The 17,096-nt window shown below is 42.3% G+C and overlaps 1 protein-coding gene across 1 annotated transcript in view; it reads right to left on the bottom strand.

Moving 5' to 3' along the window:
* The window catches only part of LOC143033805 (uncharacterized), a 50,015-nt gene that overhangs the window by 8,079 nt on the left and 24,840 nt on the right, over positions 1–17,096 (bottom strand). Inside the window, exon 5 of the mRNA XM_076199300.1 lies at positions 12,618–12,784. Coding sequence (XP_076055415.1) covers positions 12,618–12,784 — 167 coding nt within the window. The remainder of the gene's footprint in view (positions 1–12,617; positions 12,785–17,096) is intronic.

The following is a 17,096-nucleotide window of genomic DNA, read 5'->3' as shown; positions in this document are numbered from 1 at the left end:
TTTTGGCAGGCTGCTGACAGTGTCAGCATCCCAGCCAGCTAAATATTCTTTCAAATTTTTGTTTGAAGTAAAATGTTTCCTAATTTTGCATCGCATTTTGTATTTTTATATGTTTTGCAATTAATAAAATGTAAAAAAAAATTTTTCTTTTATGCCTAGGCTAGTTTGTCGATAACAGTATGTTTGGTACAGTATGTAAACGGAAAGAATGTGTTTTGAAATAAAGATTTTCCTAATTTTGCCTTGCATTTTGTATTTTTATATGTTTTGCAATTAATAGAATGTAACAGTAAACTTTGTTTATGCCTAGTCTGTTGTTGATAACAATATGTTCGGTACAGTACGTAAACGAAAAGAATGGGTTTTGAAATTAAAAAAATTCCTAATTTTGCCTTGCAATGATTTTAATGTAACCAACAAAAAAGAATTTGTAGGTCAAAGATGACAGGACTTTATTCAGTATGCGTAGGCCTAGGCTACGTTTCCTAACGAAAATGATAAAAAAGTTAATGAATATTAAACAACGTAGCTCAAAGATAATAAGATTTTATTCAGTATGCATACGTTTCTTAAAGAAAGTCTGATGGTAAAATAATAAAAAGGTTAGAAAATACTCATACAGTATTAGATATCATAGGTTAAAGATGATAGGATTTTATTCAGTATGCTTAGGCCTAGGCTACGTTTCCCAAAGAAAATCAGATAAAATTATAAAAAGGTTAAGAAATACTATACAACAGTTCAAAGATGCTAAGATTATTTCAGTATGCTAAATATAATATACAATATATATATACAGTAACAAAAAATATTTAAAGGGTAATATATACTGTATATATATATATATATATATATATATATATATATATATATATATATAGACCAACTTGCGTCCAGATCGACTTACAACCTGTCTGTCGGAACCGAACTCGGTCGTAAGTCGACGACTACCTGTACATATACCAAGGCTTTTTCCCCCTTACAAGGGAGGTAGCCAAAAAGGAAAAGGCATAAAATCATTCCCACCCATTCCATCCCTGAATACACTCCACATCCCTCCACCCTCCCTCTTATCTTAGCACCTCCTGGATGACGGGTCATCCCTGCACCTTGTCCACTGCCCTGGGTCAGAAGCAGTGTCGCAAGACACAGCACATCCACAGCAGGGCCAATTCATTAAATCGGCGACACCCCCTCTCCGTCCCCCATGCATAAAAGTAACAATTACAAGCAGTGACCAAAAAGATGGGAGAATCAATCAAAGAGACAGACCTTATTGAAATAAAAAAAATCAGTGGAAACAGGAATGTGAAAATCAAAAAATCTCTTTCAAAGAAATAGTGCAACAGCAGGTAGAAGAAAATGCAAACAGTAATTAATCAAAGAAAAGGAAAACTGGGTGAGAGAGACAGTGTATAAAAAGAAGTGCATTGTGGTTTACAGTATCAAAGAAAAACATAATGTGCACAAATACCAAAGAGAAAAAGAGCAAGAAATTGTGAAGGAAATACTGAAAGTGGTTCAGGATGAGGGTAAAAAATTGGAGAAGGATATCGACAACATGCATAGGATGGGTACAAACTCTAAAGAAAAAACAATAGGCCAATGAAAATCAAACTAAGGACTCAAGGACCTAAATGTCTACCTCAAACTACCAGCCTCTTACAGGACTCGGCAGCTACCCTTGGTTGTCCCGACCAATTTTTTCTACTACCCTCTTTCAGGGCTCGCTAGTATATACTTGGAAATCATCATATATAAGAAGCTAATCTACCTTTATGTAAACTCTTAAGTATGTTTCCACCAAATCTTCTATAACCAGTTCATAATGTTTCCTGATGGGGTGAATTAAAATAGGGATATTGTTTTCTTCTTTTCTTCCAATTATTTACACTTGGTTATTAAAGCTACACCAAGGGACTCCCACTTGGGATCCTTGCACATCCACCAAGCCATGTCTGCTCCGACGTCACTATTTAATTCATCCAACAACTTTGAATGTTACAAATAAGTGCCACCCTTTAAGGGCATGACTTTACCTCCATGCACCAATAATTTCTCTCCTCCTCCACACTTTTCTCCAATTGGAAAAATTGTTACACTGTCTCAAGCAATACTGTTTATGCAAGCATTTATGTTGCAAGTGGAATGTGGCTTAAATGTTTACATTTCGTCATATCAGCACTCTATCGACACCCTAGCCTATGTTTACAAAACACCAGACAGCAAGAATATGCAACTCTGTACTTCCTATTGGCCACTGTTTCAAAACATCCAGGTAATAAAATGAATACTTTTTCCACCTACCCCTCTATCTACCTAAATGTCTACCTCAAACTACCAGCCTCTTACAGGGCTCAGCAGCTACCCTTGGTTGTCCTGACCAATTATTTCTACTACCCTCTTTCAGGGCTCACTAGTATATACTTGGAAATCATCATATATAAGAAGCTAATCTACCTTAATGTAAACTCTTAAGTATGTTTCCACCAAATCTTCTATAACCAATTCGTAATGTTTCTTGATGGGGTGAATTAAAAACGGAGATATTGGTTTCTTCTTTTCTTCCAATTATTTACACTTGGTTATTAAAACTACACCAAGGGACTCCCACTTGGGATCCTTGTACATCCACTAAGCCAAGTCTGCTCCGACGTCACTATTTAATTCATCCAATAACTTTGAATGTTACAAATAAGTGCCACCCTTTAAGGGCGTGACTTTACCTCCGTGTACCAATAATTTCTCTCCTCCACCCTTTTCTCCAATCAGAAAGACTGTTATGCTGTCTCAAGCAATACTGTTTATGCAAGCACTTATGTTGCAAGTGGAACGTGGCTTAAATGTTTACATTTCGTCATATCAGCACTCTATCGACACCCTAGCCTATGTTTATAAAACACCAGACAAGAATATGCAACTCTGCACTTCCTATTGGCCATTGTTTCAAAACATCCAGGTAATAAAGTGAATACTTTTTCCACCTACCCCTCTATCTACCTAACTATCTACCTAAAACTACCAGCCTCTTACAGGACTCAGCAGCTACCCTTGGTTGTCCTGACCAATTATTTCTACTACCCTCTTACAGAGCTTGCTAGTATATACTTGGAAATCATCATATATAAGAAGCTAATCTACCTTTATGTAAACTGGTAAAATGGTACCAGTAAAACATATCAAACATATACATATCAAAGAAATAAGCAACCCTTCAAAATGCACAATAATAATTCAAGCAGAATAATAGTGAGTAACATACATGTCAAAATAATAAAGCATATCCCAAAATAATTTGCAACACAGATAAAATGAAATGTAAAATAGATTTGCAAAACTCACTACTTGATTAAGAACATTAGATTTCAATGGAGAATGTTTCATCATCTTTTCAAAGATGTTAGCAATATGCAATATGAGTTAGAATAGTATTGAAAAGTGTCTCTTATCGGCTGAAAGAAACCTGCACAGCGAAGCTATAGCGATAATCCCATACCACACTCCTGGTCATATGGCCATTTCCCGAAGGTTGAGTGTGGTTTGAATTTTCCGCCAAAATCATCGGAAATTTAAAATTCCCGGCTCTGTGCAGGCATGCGCATTGTCGACCCCACCTCTCCCTCCCTATCCCCTCCCTTCTGACCCGGCGAGCTCGAGCCGGACGTCGCGTCACGTAGATCTCTGAAACGGGACCGAGTGGTTAACTCGCTGCCCACATGGGAGCAGGCGGTCCCGTTTCCTGCTGGTTAATCGTCTGTTAGTTTTATCGCTTTCCGCTTGGCTGCTGTTTTGTCTCATTCTTCGACTTTGATTTTATACGAGCACAATCCGTCCCCGTCTTCGAGCCGTCCCTGGTAAACAACCCGGGTCCTCTCGGAGGACAGGGGACGTGTCTTATGGTACGGAGTGTGGCGCCCCCCAGGGTCATCAGGCCTCTCGGCAGCGCCATACCTCTGACCATCATCGGTCCTCTATTGCCTCACGGTTTGTATCAGGCCCTAGGCGTAGACTTTGACCATATACGATCGCAATCCGTCCCCGTCTTCAGGCCGTCCGTGGTAAGAACCCGGGCCTCTCGGAAGACAGGGGGACGTGTCTTATGGTACGGAGGGTGGCGCCCCCCAGGGTCATCAGGCCTCTCGGCAGCGCCATACCTCCGACCATCATCGGTCCTCTATTGCCTCACGGTTTGTTTCAGGCCCTAGGCGTAGACTTTGACCATATACGATCGCAATACGTCCCCGTCTCCAGGCCGTCCGTGGTAAGAACCCGGGCCTCTTTGAAGACGGGGGGGACGTGTCTTATGGTACGGAGTGTGGCGCCCCCCAGGGTCATCAGGCCTCTCGGCAGCGCCATACCTCTGACCATCATCGGTCCTCTATTGCCTCACGGTTTGTATCAGGCCCTAGGCGTAGACTTTGACCATATACGATCGCAATACGTCCCCGTCTCCAGGCCGTCCGTGGTAAGAACCCGGGCCTCTTTGAAGACAGGGGGACGTGTCTTATGGTACGGAGTGTGGCGCCCCCCAGGGTCATCAGGCCTCTCGGCAGCCCCAAACCTCCGGTCATCAATGGTCCTCTAACAGCCTCATAGCTTGCTTCGTCAGGCCCTAGGCGTAGACTTTGACCTTATACGATCGTAATCCGTTCCCCATACGTCTTCGGGTCGTCCGCGGTAAGAACCCGGGACTCTCGGAAGAGAGGGGGACGTGTCCTATGGTACGGAGGGGGTGCCCCCGAGGGTCATCAGGCCTCTCGGCAGCCCCATACATCCGACCAATAATGGTCCTCTAACGCCTTAATGGCTCCCTTTGTGAGGCCCTAGGCGTAGACTTTGACCTTTTCCACTCGTACTCCGTTCCCCATACGTCCTCAAGTCGTCCGTGGTAAGAACCCGGGCCTCTTGGAGGACAAGGGGACGTGTCTTATGATACGGAGGGTGGCTCCCCGAGGATCATCAGGCCTCGGCAGCCCCATACCTCCGAGCTTCAATGGTCTTCTAACGCCTCACGGCACCACCCTCCTTCCAGGTTTCTTAAGCAAAAAAAAAAAAAAAAAAAAAAAAGAAAGAAAAAAAAAATCACCACCCAGCCCTTCTCATGAGCCACAGCCAACCTCTTATCAAATTCACTTGGCTTGAGTTTAAAGATGACTTACCTGATGTTCCACCCCCAAGTAAAACACAAAAGAACTTTAGACTTAGGGAGTCTAATGTTAGTTAAAATGAGTATAAATTAGTTCAAAGAAACTACAATCATTTAGTGTAATGAGAAGAGGAAAATCAGTTTTAAATAGTACAGTTTAAGTTGGCGCAAAGTGCTAGGTATTACATAAATAAAATGCCTTGACCTTGGAAAAAAAAAAAAAAAACACAGGTCGAGATGGACATGACTTCTCCTATTCAACTTAAGCTAATCTATAGTCATGATGGTCAAGAACTTTACCATGTTGAAATTAATTTCAACGCTCACTGTGACTCAGGTCGAAATGACCATGACTTTTCCTATTCAACTTGAGCTAATCTACAGTCATGATGGTCGAGAATTTTACCATGTTAAAATTAATTTCGACGCTCACCGTGACTCAGGTGGAAATGGACATGACTTTTCCTATTCAACTTGAGCTAATCTACAGTCATGATGGTCGAGAATTTTACCATGTTAAAATTGATTTCGACGCTCACTGTGACTTAGGTCGAAATGACCATGACTTTTCCTATTCAACTTAAGCTAATCTGTAGTCATGATGGTAAAGAATTTTACCATGTTAAACTAATTCAACGCCCACTGTGACTCAGGTCGACATGAACATGACTTTTCCTATTCAACTTAATTTAATCTACAGTCATGATGGTCGAGAATTTTACCATGTTAAAATTAATTTCGACGCTCACTGTGACTTAGGTCGAAATGACCATGAATTTTCCTATACAACTTAAGCTAATCTGTAGTCATGATGGTCAATAATTTTACCATGTTAAACTAATTCAACGCCCACTGTGACTCAGGTCAACATGAACATGACTTTTCCTATTCAACTTAATTTAATCTACAGTCATGATGGTCGAGAATTTTACCATGTTAAAATTAATTTCGACGCTCACTGTGACTTAGGTCGAAATGAACATGACTTTTCCTATTCAACTTAATTTAATCTACAGTCATGATGGTCCAGAATTTTACCATGTCAAAATTTATTTCAACGCTCACTGTGACTCAGTGATGTCACGGTATGATAAGATGACGTCATTGTGATAAATTGACGTCACCATGTAGTCCTATGACGTCAATTTGTGTCCCTGTGACGTCACGAGACGATCCTATGGCGCCATGATCAATCCGGTGACGTCACAGTATAATCACATGATGTCACTAGGTATTAAACATATAGAAGTCCGCTTGTGGGTGATGAGACGTCACAAATTGCCATAGCACACTATTGGATGAAGACGCTCGCCACGGGCTTCGAGAACTTCCCGCGGGAAGACTTGGGGTGAGTTGGATACATACCGAGGGTCCAGGCCCGTCTTCGTGGGAGACGCTCAGGGAACGTCTTCACCCAGGACGAAGCCTCTTGACTAACGCCCACGGACGAGGTCGCTCGGAAACGAACTTGGCCTCGCATACTCCCTTTCGGTTTCTCGCTTACCCCGAGGATCTTCACGAAACTAGTGAGAGTGGTAGGCGTACGTTGGACGGAAGCAAGCGTCTCCACACTCATGTTCCTAGACGGCTAGTTGATGCATTTGCCCACCGGGGAGGGTGCATCGGCCGACATCTCAGTGGCTCTGAGTGTGTTGGCGGACGTGGAGTTCGGGGTGGACTGGGACGGGTCTGCCCTTGCTCCCACACAGAGACTTTATTGGCTCGGGATTGAGTGGGACACAGTCAGCGTCCTTCGGGTGCTCCCCTGCGCCAAAAGAGCGTGCTTCTCTCACACGTCCTCCCTCCTTCGGTGGCGGGGGGGGGGGTGCCTCAACTTCGCGACCCCGGCCCTTCCACTGAGCCGCTTGGGGCGCCGACGGCTGGTACGGGAGGTCGACAGGAGCATACTGCTTCTCCCGCGTGACCTGCCCGGGCCGATACCCTCAGCACTCCACAGGTTGTTGCGTCCCTGGCTTCGGTCGGGGGCCCTACGCCGGTCGCTCTATCCAGGTTTCAAGTGTTCGAGTCGTTCTCCCTCCGCTACGGCACCCCAGAGGTGGACCTGTTTGCCTCCCCAAACACGACCCAGCTCCCCCTTTACCTCACCTGCATCCAAAGGACACGCACAGGAGGCCCAGACGCCTTCACGGAGGACTGGAACAGCTGGAGGTACGTATTAATTTTCCTCCTCCAGCGACACTAGTCCTCCTGAAGGTGATGCAGACCCTCAGATCCTTCAAGGGTCAGGTCCTCCTGATAGCTCCCTACTGGCAAACCCAGCCGTGGTTCGGGGAGCTAATGAGATGGGGCCCTTCTCCCCTTCTACTGGGGTCATCCTGCCTAGCCAACAGCCTTACCGCGCCTCTCCAAGCGTCATTCCAACTTGATAATTGGAGTTTCTACGGGGAGCTCTCAGCCAACTCTTCTCTACAGAGGCAGCAGACAAGATGCTCAGAGCTCACCTTCCGTCCTCAGTGCGGCAGTGTGGGTCCTGCTGACGGAGATTCCGGAACTGCCTTCGGAGACGCGCGATGGTGACCAACTCCGCCAGCATGGTCCCGGACTTCCTGACTTGGCTGGCTACCTCCACCAACAGGGCACCGGCGACTATCTTGCCTCATTATACAGCCCTCACTGATCCGCTACGCTTTGGCATGAACATCCGAGTGCCACAGAGGGCGTGAACCCTCCTAATGAAGGGGATCAGCGCCTCGAGAGAGCCGAGACATCAACCGGTCCTGGCCTGGTCCTTGCATCGTGTTCTGCAGTACCTGGCGTTCGAAAGGGCCATTATGGAGGAAGAACACTTCCCTCGACGCGTCGCCTTTCTGCTCGCCTTGACTACGGACTACAGGGCTTCACAGCTGGCGGCAATCACCCGCCACCCGTCCGTCTCCAAACTGGAGGACAGCTCGGCCCTAACCCTCTCTCCATCACCAACATTCCTGGCCAGGAACGGCCGAGCGGACGACATGATCGGCCCTCTCAGAATACAGTCCTTCCGGGAGGGAGGACGCCCACATCCACTGCGCCCGGTCCGTGCGTTCGAAGACTACGTGGACCACACGGAAGAGATTTCTGAGGATCATATCTTCTACAACTCGAAATTTAGGATTCCCCTAACCCCGAGGTCCCGGGCGCACCTGCCCTTCCGTTTTTTGGGAGAGAGCCGACCCGGGCCATGCCCCGCACGCCCACAGCATCAGGGACTTTGTGGCATCGCTGGAGTTTCTCCGCACCCACTCTGTGGAGCGGGTGCGGGACCTAGGGACTGGACATCGACGACTCCCTTGGGGACACGGTGTCTCTACCACTCGGTCGCCCCTGTCCCATGTGTCGCCATGGAAACGGCTCCACCCCTCTCATCTCAAAAAAGTGGAGGGGGCAAAGGGCGACCGAGGAGTGGGGAGGGGCCAGGAACCGTTGAACAGGATACAAATTTCGTATAATTTACGCATTGTGTAAACAGTGCAATGTTGTGCATGTCACATTCTTCGGCGTGGGTACTTGACGTTTCTGTCTCCCCTCTACTGAGTGATAAAATGAATAAGTCTCCCATAGGAAAGACACACGTAATAACGGTTTGATTCAGGCTTCACCTCTCCTCCCACCTGTCCTCGTCTCATGCATAGCTTCGCTGTGCAGGTTTCTTTCAGCCGATAATATTTCTTTGTCGCGGCTCGTGCCGCTTAAATTCTTCTTATCGGCTTAAGAAACCTGCACAGATTTAGGGTCCCTCCCTCCTCCCACAGGCGAAGCCTTCATTTCTCATTGAAGTGACGCGACGCCCGGCTCGAGCTAGCCGGGTAAGAAGGGAGGGGATAGGGAGGGGGAGGTGGGGTCGACAATGCGCATGCCTGCACAGAGCCGGGAATTTTAAATTTACGATGATTTTGGCGGAAAATTCAAACCACACTCAACCTTCGGGAAATGGCCATATGACCAGGAGTGTGGTATGGGATTATCGCTATAGCTTCGCTGTGCAGGTTTCTTAAGCCGATAAGAAGAATTTAAGCGGCACGAGCCGCGACAAAGAAATATTCTTGCATTATTACAAAGTCTTGATGTGTAAGCTATTGGTTTCAAATTTCCATTTCTCTCTTGCAAGTATTCCTCCTAATCCTATGTCAGATGCATCAGTGCAAAGAATGAATTACCTTTATGTAAACTCTTAAGTATGTTTCCACCAAATCTTCTATAACCAGTTCGTAATGTTTCCTGATGGGGTGAATTAAAATAGATATATAGTTTTCTTCTTTTCTTCCAATTATTTACACTTGGTTATTAAAGCTACATCAAGGGACTCCCACTTGGAATCCTTGTACATCCACCAAGCCAAGTCTGCTCCGACATCACTATTTAATTCATCCAATAACCTATAATGTTACAAATAAGTGCCACCCTTTAAGGGCGTGACTTTACCTCCATGTACCAATGATTTCTCTCCTCCTCCACCCTTTTCTCCAATCAGAAAGACTGTTATACTGTCACTAGCAATACTGTTTATGCGAGCACTTATGTCACAAGTGGAATGTGGCTTAAATGTTTACATTTCGTCATATCAGCACTATCAACACCCTAGCCTATATTTACAAAACACCAGACGGCAAGCGAGAATATGCAACTCTGCACTTCCTATTGGCCATTGTTTCAAAACATCCAGCTAATGAAATGAATACTTTTTCCACCTACCCCTCTATCTACCTAAATGTCTACCTCAAACTACTGGCCTCTTACAAGAACCTTTGAATCAATTCCCCACACTGCAGATATCTATTCACTTGATGAACACATGTACTGCTCTCAACATGTACAAAACCCATGTTTCTTGTATCTATTAAGTGCAACGATCAATCATTCACATCATTGCCCCAGGTCTCTCTTGTAGGAAATCCACAGCTCCTAAGTAACTGGGGCCATACACATGGGAGAAATACTGTGTAGACAAATTTAAACTCCTATTTTCTCCTGCTCTTAAATTCCAAGTTTCTGCCTCACAGTCATGGGCACAATCACCTGTTTATTCAATAACAATTTCTCATGATTTTTCACTCCTCCAAGACAATAAAGTAAATACAACAAGGCAAATATCAATTCAGCCACTCCTCTCCCTTAACTCTACTCCAGACGCCATATTAATCACAAATATACTACCAATGTCCCTTTTCTCCTTATGCATTCTACCACCACATACATTCCGATCCAAATACTTACCTTGGTTATTTGTGGAGGGAAAATACATACTGTATATGTGGCAGGGAAAGGTGGAGTGAAAGTGGAGGTAGAATGTAGATTGAGAGAAGCGAGTAAATGCCTTGGTGGATTAAAGAGTGTAATGAGGAATAGACATTTGGGAATGGATGCTAAGAGGAGACTGTATGAAGGAGTGATTGTGCCAACAGCACTGTATGGGGCAGAAACATGGAACATAAGAGAAGAAGAGAGAAGGAGTTTGAATGTGTTTGAGATGAGGTGTCTGAGAAGTATGATGGGGGTTACTAGGCTAGAGTGAGAAATGAGGAGGTGAGGAGAAGAACAGGGGTGGAAAAGGAGCTGGGAGATAGGGTTGATGAAAGAATATTAGGATGGTTTGGACACATGGAAAGAATGAGTGAAGAAAGACTAGTAAAAGAGGTGTGGAAGGCAGATGTGGAGGGAGTGAACATGAGGGGACGTCCTAGGATGAGGTGGATGGATGGGGTGAAGGGGGCTTTGGGGAAGAGGGGAATGTCTGTTGAGGAAGGACGGGAGAGGACAGAAGACAGGGGTGAATGGAGAATGGTTGTATATGGATGATGTTGTGATTGCATGAGGTGGAATGGGCGGGTGGATGGGGGGTGAGGTAGTATGTGTGAGCAAAATTTGACGCAGCCCGAAGGGATTTCTCCCCGTCCTCTCATTTTATGCAATGGGGGGACGGAGAGGGGGGGTCGCTGATTTAATGAAGCAGCCTTGCTGTGGATGTGCTGTGTCTTGTGACACTGCTTCTGACCCAGGGCAGTGGACAAGGTGCAGGGATGACCCGTCATTCAGGAGGTGCTAAGATAAGAGGGAGGGTGGAGGGGTGTGGAGTGTATTCAGGGATGGAATGGGTGGGAATGATTTTATGCCTTTTTCTTTTTGGCTACCCCCCTTGTAAGGGGGAAAAAGACTTGGTATATGTATGTATGTATATACTCATGAATAGGCTCCACTTTTTTTAACTAAATATTTCGCCAAAATCAGATGTGCAACCTATCCACTCGACATTAATGAGGGACAGCACTACTCTGTCACTGAAGTTGCAACAGTTGACGATTTCAATGTGACAATGACACAGAATTTCAGTGGTGTTCGCACAATATGCATTGGAAAGCTTTTCAAGCCTTTTGTATACATAAAATATATCATAGGTTCCTACCGACTTGCTGCTCTAAACTAAACTATTGCTGCTACAAAATCATATATCAATTACAATAAAATCATAAAATATTCTCTTTTCCAACTCTTTCATATGTTTTATAGTGTTTCTAAGCAATGTGACCTTGGCCCTTTGTTTACCGTACGTTACCATACATCACCTGTTTCACTCATGGTTGCATTTCTATGATATGTGTGCAAATTATGTTTTCGTAGCGTAACATAACTTAAATAAACTTATGATTTTTGTAATAAAAATTATTATTTTCATAAGCTTCCATTAGGCCTACCGTACTGTTAGATCTACGGTAGATTACATGGAATTTTAGGCCTAAAAACTGCAAACCCTAATCATGAGTACCGGTAAGAGAAAGAGCTATGAAGTAGGTTTAAATTGAAAATGGTGGATTACGCAGAAGAACATGGAAACAGATCTGCAGAAAGGGAGTTTGGGGTTTCAGAAAAGGTAGTGAGGGGATGGAGAAAGCAGAAAGATCAGCTTAAAGAAATTTTCTTCTATACTGTTGTATAGTGTCCAGTTGACAGTTAAACTCTATTGATTTTTTTGGTCAAGTTGACAATAAAAATTTTTAAGTAATTGAATTTTTTTACGATTATAGTTTTAGAAACGCAATCATTGTTTATGTAAGTTTGCATTATGTGCACACATGACAGTCGGACAATCTACATGTGTTCTGATATTAAAATTTGTTAGTAAAGTTTTGAAATAAAGGTAAATATCTGATCAATTATATGTTTGAATGGGTCTTGTAAATTGCCAGATTATAGTGTGACCTATCAGCGGGTCAACTGCAAATAACCACTTTGACAACCGCAAACTAGTGGTGTGACCCACTGGTGAGACCAATACGGGAGCATATACGGTAGGTGAACTACAAAGGAGCATGACAGTGGTATTCTAGTTTTCCTACCATGTGGATTAAGAGAATTCATAGTTTTATTATATAAGTTTAAAAAACATACATTATATTACATCTGTTTCTTAAAGGCAAGCACATAATAAAAAGAATTAAAACTTCGAACACTTTAAACATATACCAACTGAACTTACCTTCAACTTGAGTAACTTGAACTGATTCCTCTTCCCTTTGCTTGTGAGAGCTAGTGGAAGGAATTACAGCATCTATGTCTACTTTAGGTCTCTGTCCTCTGCCCTTTCTTTGCATGTTTTTGCTAAGGCTTGTTCCTAAAGATCTTCCCGAATTTGATCCTCTTTTCCTATGGATTAAAAACAACACAGTTGTAAGCACATTTCATTTCATAATGTACAGCATATATATTCATAATACCCTTGTACAGTAAATCCATTCTCTCAGGATCCAGTGTTTTGAAAATAATTTTTACAGTACTTATAAGAAATACAGTAATTCTATTCAGAGAATTTTCTGATCTTTCAGCACATTTTCTATAAGATAGCAATACAAAGAAACTTTAAAAAGGGTGCAATGATTGTCAGTTGTCCTCTGTAGTGATGTGACAGCCTTTATTCCTCCCACTAGGCTCATTGGCTAGCTACTTGCACTCGTGGATGAGGTGTTAAGTGGCCAGTACTGAGTGAATGAGTTTATTGTATTTTTGGCCACTGTTCAGCACCCTCCCTCAGTCCCTTCATCATAGTCAAAGTATAAGATGGTTCCTATTTCAAGAAAGCTGGATTTATTAAAGTTAGGGGCTGGTGTCCCAATAAATTAATATAAGAGTTCAACATGAGTACTTCCATGACTTACAATATCAAGAAACAAAAGAAATGATAAGTGGTGTCCCGCAAGGTTCAGTATTGGCTCCAATCATGTTTGCCATATATATAAATAACATGGATGAAGGTGTGGAATGTTATATGACCTTCTTCCCAGATGACGCAAAAATGCTAAAGAAAGTAAGTAAAGAGGAAGATTGTGAATTATTACAGATAGACCTAGACAAAATCTGGAAATGGACTCAAGAGTGGAAAGAACTTTAACATCAAGAAGTGTAATATAATGGAGTTTGGAAAAAGTAAAAATAGAATATTGAGAAATTATAAAATTGGTGAAGTAAAAAAATGAGCTCGGAAAGAGACCTAGGAGTAATAATCTGCAAAGACACGTCACTGGACAAACATATCAATAAAACAGTCAGAGAAACCTTTAACCTATTAAGGTCAATGAAAGTGGCATTTGACTATTTGGATGAGGAAATGATTAAAAAAATATCAGTTACACTAATAAGACCATAACTGGAGTACGCTGCAACACTACGGACAACCAGTTCTAAAAAGAATATAAAGAAATTAGAAAGAATACAATGAGCAATGACAAAGATGGCACCAACACGCTCCAAATTGACATACAAACAAAGATTGTCCAAATTGGAACTACCAACTCTGGAACAAAGAAGAGAAAGAGATCTACTATTCATAGAATCATGAAAGGAATGGAAATCCTAGAGAGAGACAATTTATTAAAATGGGACAACAGAAAAACAAGAGGACATGAAAAGAAACTCAAAAAGGATAATTATAGAAGAGATCTGAAAAAGAATAGCTTCCCACACAGAGTGGTGGATACCTGGAATAAATTAGATAAGGCAACAGTGTGTGCAAACACTATTCAAGAATTTAAGAACAAACTTGATGCTGAAAGATACAAAGATGGGTCACCATGAGCATAGCTCCCTTCCTGTATAATACAACTAGGTAAATACAAGTTTGTATCCAAAGGTTTAAGTGGTTCATCAAGTGAACTTAAAGTTATGAAAAAACCTAAGTTGGCCAAGGTTGATGAGGTGCTAAAGTTTTGCTTTTTTCCTCATTACATTTGTAGATTTACAATACCCATGCCTGCCTCTATGTAAATGCAAAATTTGTAAGTGCCCACCCATACACTGCTCATTTTGGTTTTTGTTGGAGGTATACATGATGTCAGCCAACTGGATATGGACTGTCTAGAAGACCACCTGCTTTTGCAGGATTGGATTTTGTGATAGGTGAGGAATGGTCCATTAAAAATGAAGGATAGCAGTGTGAACAAGCAACTATTGCCAATAAGTGCTTTGAAACTTTGTGAGGGATTTTTTTTTTTTTTTAATGTTTATTAACCAAGATCTCAACCAACAAAGTTAGGAAAGGGGTTGGAGGCTAAGTCATAGGGACAGTCAGTATGGATTATACATACAGACGCTCCTCTACTTACGTTCATTCGTTTTACGTTTTTTCAATTTTACGTTTGAACCGAGTGTAAAAAAAAAAAAAAAAAAAAAAAAAAAAAAATTGTAAGATTTTTTTTTTTAGTGAATTTTTGAGTGAATTTTTTGTCTCCACAGTACAAGACATTCAAACGATACTTACGCATGACGCTGCGTCCATTGTTTACATGGCACAAATGACAGACTGAACGTGCCTTGCCTTGCCTCCTCCTCCTCCTTCTCCTCCACCATCTCACTTTATATTGCTTGAATTTAATTTATTTGAAATTAATGTTATTATTTTACAATGTTATGTTTACAATTAATGATTTAGGGGTGCTTTATAAGATACGGTAATAGAATTTATGGATGTATAGTACAGTATGAACGGTCATACATTACTGGAACGTACAGTAACAACTTACATTCATTTTCACGTTACGTTCAGCCGTTTGGAACGTAACTAAAACGTAAGTTGAGGAGTGTCTGCACATACATAAATACATATATATACATATATATATATATAAATATATTATATATATATATATATATAAATATATACATATATATATATATAATATACAGGGTGCGTAGGTAATTGTTTCGTTGTTTCAGGGATACAGTGTGGAAAGATGTGGGTAACCACATCACTCAAAACAAAAGCAATCGATCAGTATATCTTGAGACTTTGTCCCAGCAACACCCTGCGTCCATTGAGAGCTTTATATTTCCTCATCTATGGGAAAGGCATGTAGTACTTATGTTAATCTCTGCTGGACACAGCAGCAGCAACTGCATAACTGCTAAAAGTGACTGAGCAGTTCATCAGGACCATCAGGGGGTTAATTTCTTCTGACTATGATTATGAAGATGTTGCTGAGAGGAAACATCATTCTCAACAATTGGACACCATCAAGGATGCTGAATTTGTCACTCAATTGCAAGTCATGGTTGATGAAGACCCCAGCCGATCCATGAGGTCCACTGCCAGAGAGCTACAAGTGTCTGAGTGCACCATAAGGAAGTGTTTGCATGAAGATATCAGATACAAGTCATACAAGATGTGTAAGAGTCAATTCCTCTCTGCAAAGATGCAGAAGAACTGCTTCAAGAAGATGCTCAACAAACTGAATCACCCTCTGGAGAATGACATGCTCTGGTTCTCTTCAGACGAAAAGAATTCCTGCCAGGATCAATCCCACAACTCTCAGAACAACAGGTGGTTGGCTGTCTGTCCCAAGGATGTGCCAAGAGTCATGAAAACCAAGTTTCCTGCAACTGTCATGGTGTTCGAGTTAGTCTGCAGCAAGGGCCATGTCATGCCCACATTCTTCTTTCCCCAGGGGCTCAGGGTGAGCAACAAAGTGTACATCAACATCCTACAGACCTATGTGAAACTGTAGATTGAGGAAGTAGCTGCTGGGAGACCCTAGATGTGGCAACAAAACTTGGCACCATGTCACACCTCTAGGAAATCTCAGAAATGGCTCTCCAACAATTTCTTTGACTTCGTTGTCCCTGATGTGTGGCCCCCTAACTCACCTGACCTCAACCCTATGGACTATTTTGTATGGGGCACAATTGAATGAGATACTAACCGCACCCCATACAAGAGTAAGGATGATTTGATCAGTCTGATCAAGGTAGTCTTTGCCAATCTCTCCAAAGAGGTTGTGAAGAAGGTCTGTGCTAGGTTTCAAGGGCGTTAGGAACATAACTCCACCATCTTGTTTTACTTCTCTGTTTCTAATCCAATAATTATTTGCACCATGTCCTACACTGTTTGGTGGTAATAGACCTTTCAATTTTGTCTCTACAATTCCCATTATGTCCAGTTCTTTTTCTTTCAGGTAATTCCCTCCTTGCTTTCTTAAAGATTTTCTTCTGGTTTGCTTGAGCTCTTTTGTGCGTTATCCTGTTGGCTAAACAAGGATATCTCAAATATCTCTTATAGCAAGTTCTTGTGCTCAAAGCACATTCATCATTCCACCAGGGGACTATTGGGCGTCGAGGTTTACCAGCTGTCCTAGGAATGGATGAAAAAGCACCAGAAAATATGCCTACCAGATAATCATATGCATCATAGTTACTAGAAAAATCACTAGTCTTATAATCAATCTCTGTGGATCTCCTAAATAATTCCAATTTAGCCTCTCCTGTCTTCCATGAAGACCTTATAGATACAGGAGAGTAATGTAATTCCTCAGTAGTTACTGCACTCCATTTTGTCCTCTTTTTGAATACTGGTATAATAATGCCTGTCAGGGAATTTCTCCTTTCTCCATATTCTTATCAATAGATAGTGCATCTTTTTTTCTAAATATTTACCTCCTACTTTCAAAAGTTCCCCAGGGATTCTATCATG

This window comes from Oratosquilla oratoria, chromosome 16 (genome assembly GCF_046742065.1).
Source record: "Oratosquilla oratoria isolate Oo_2021 chromosome 16, ASM4674206v1, whole genome shotgun sequence".
In the NCBI taxonomy this organism is placed as follows: domain Eukaryota; kingdom Metazoa; phylum Arthropoda; class Malacostraca; order Stomatopoda; family Squillidae; genus Oratosquilla; species Oratosquilla oratoria.
Note: the sequence above shows the minus strand (reverse complement) of the source record. Positions and strands in the feature narration are given on the sequence as shown.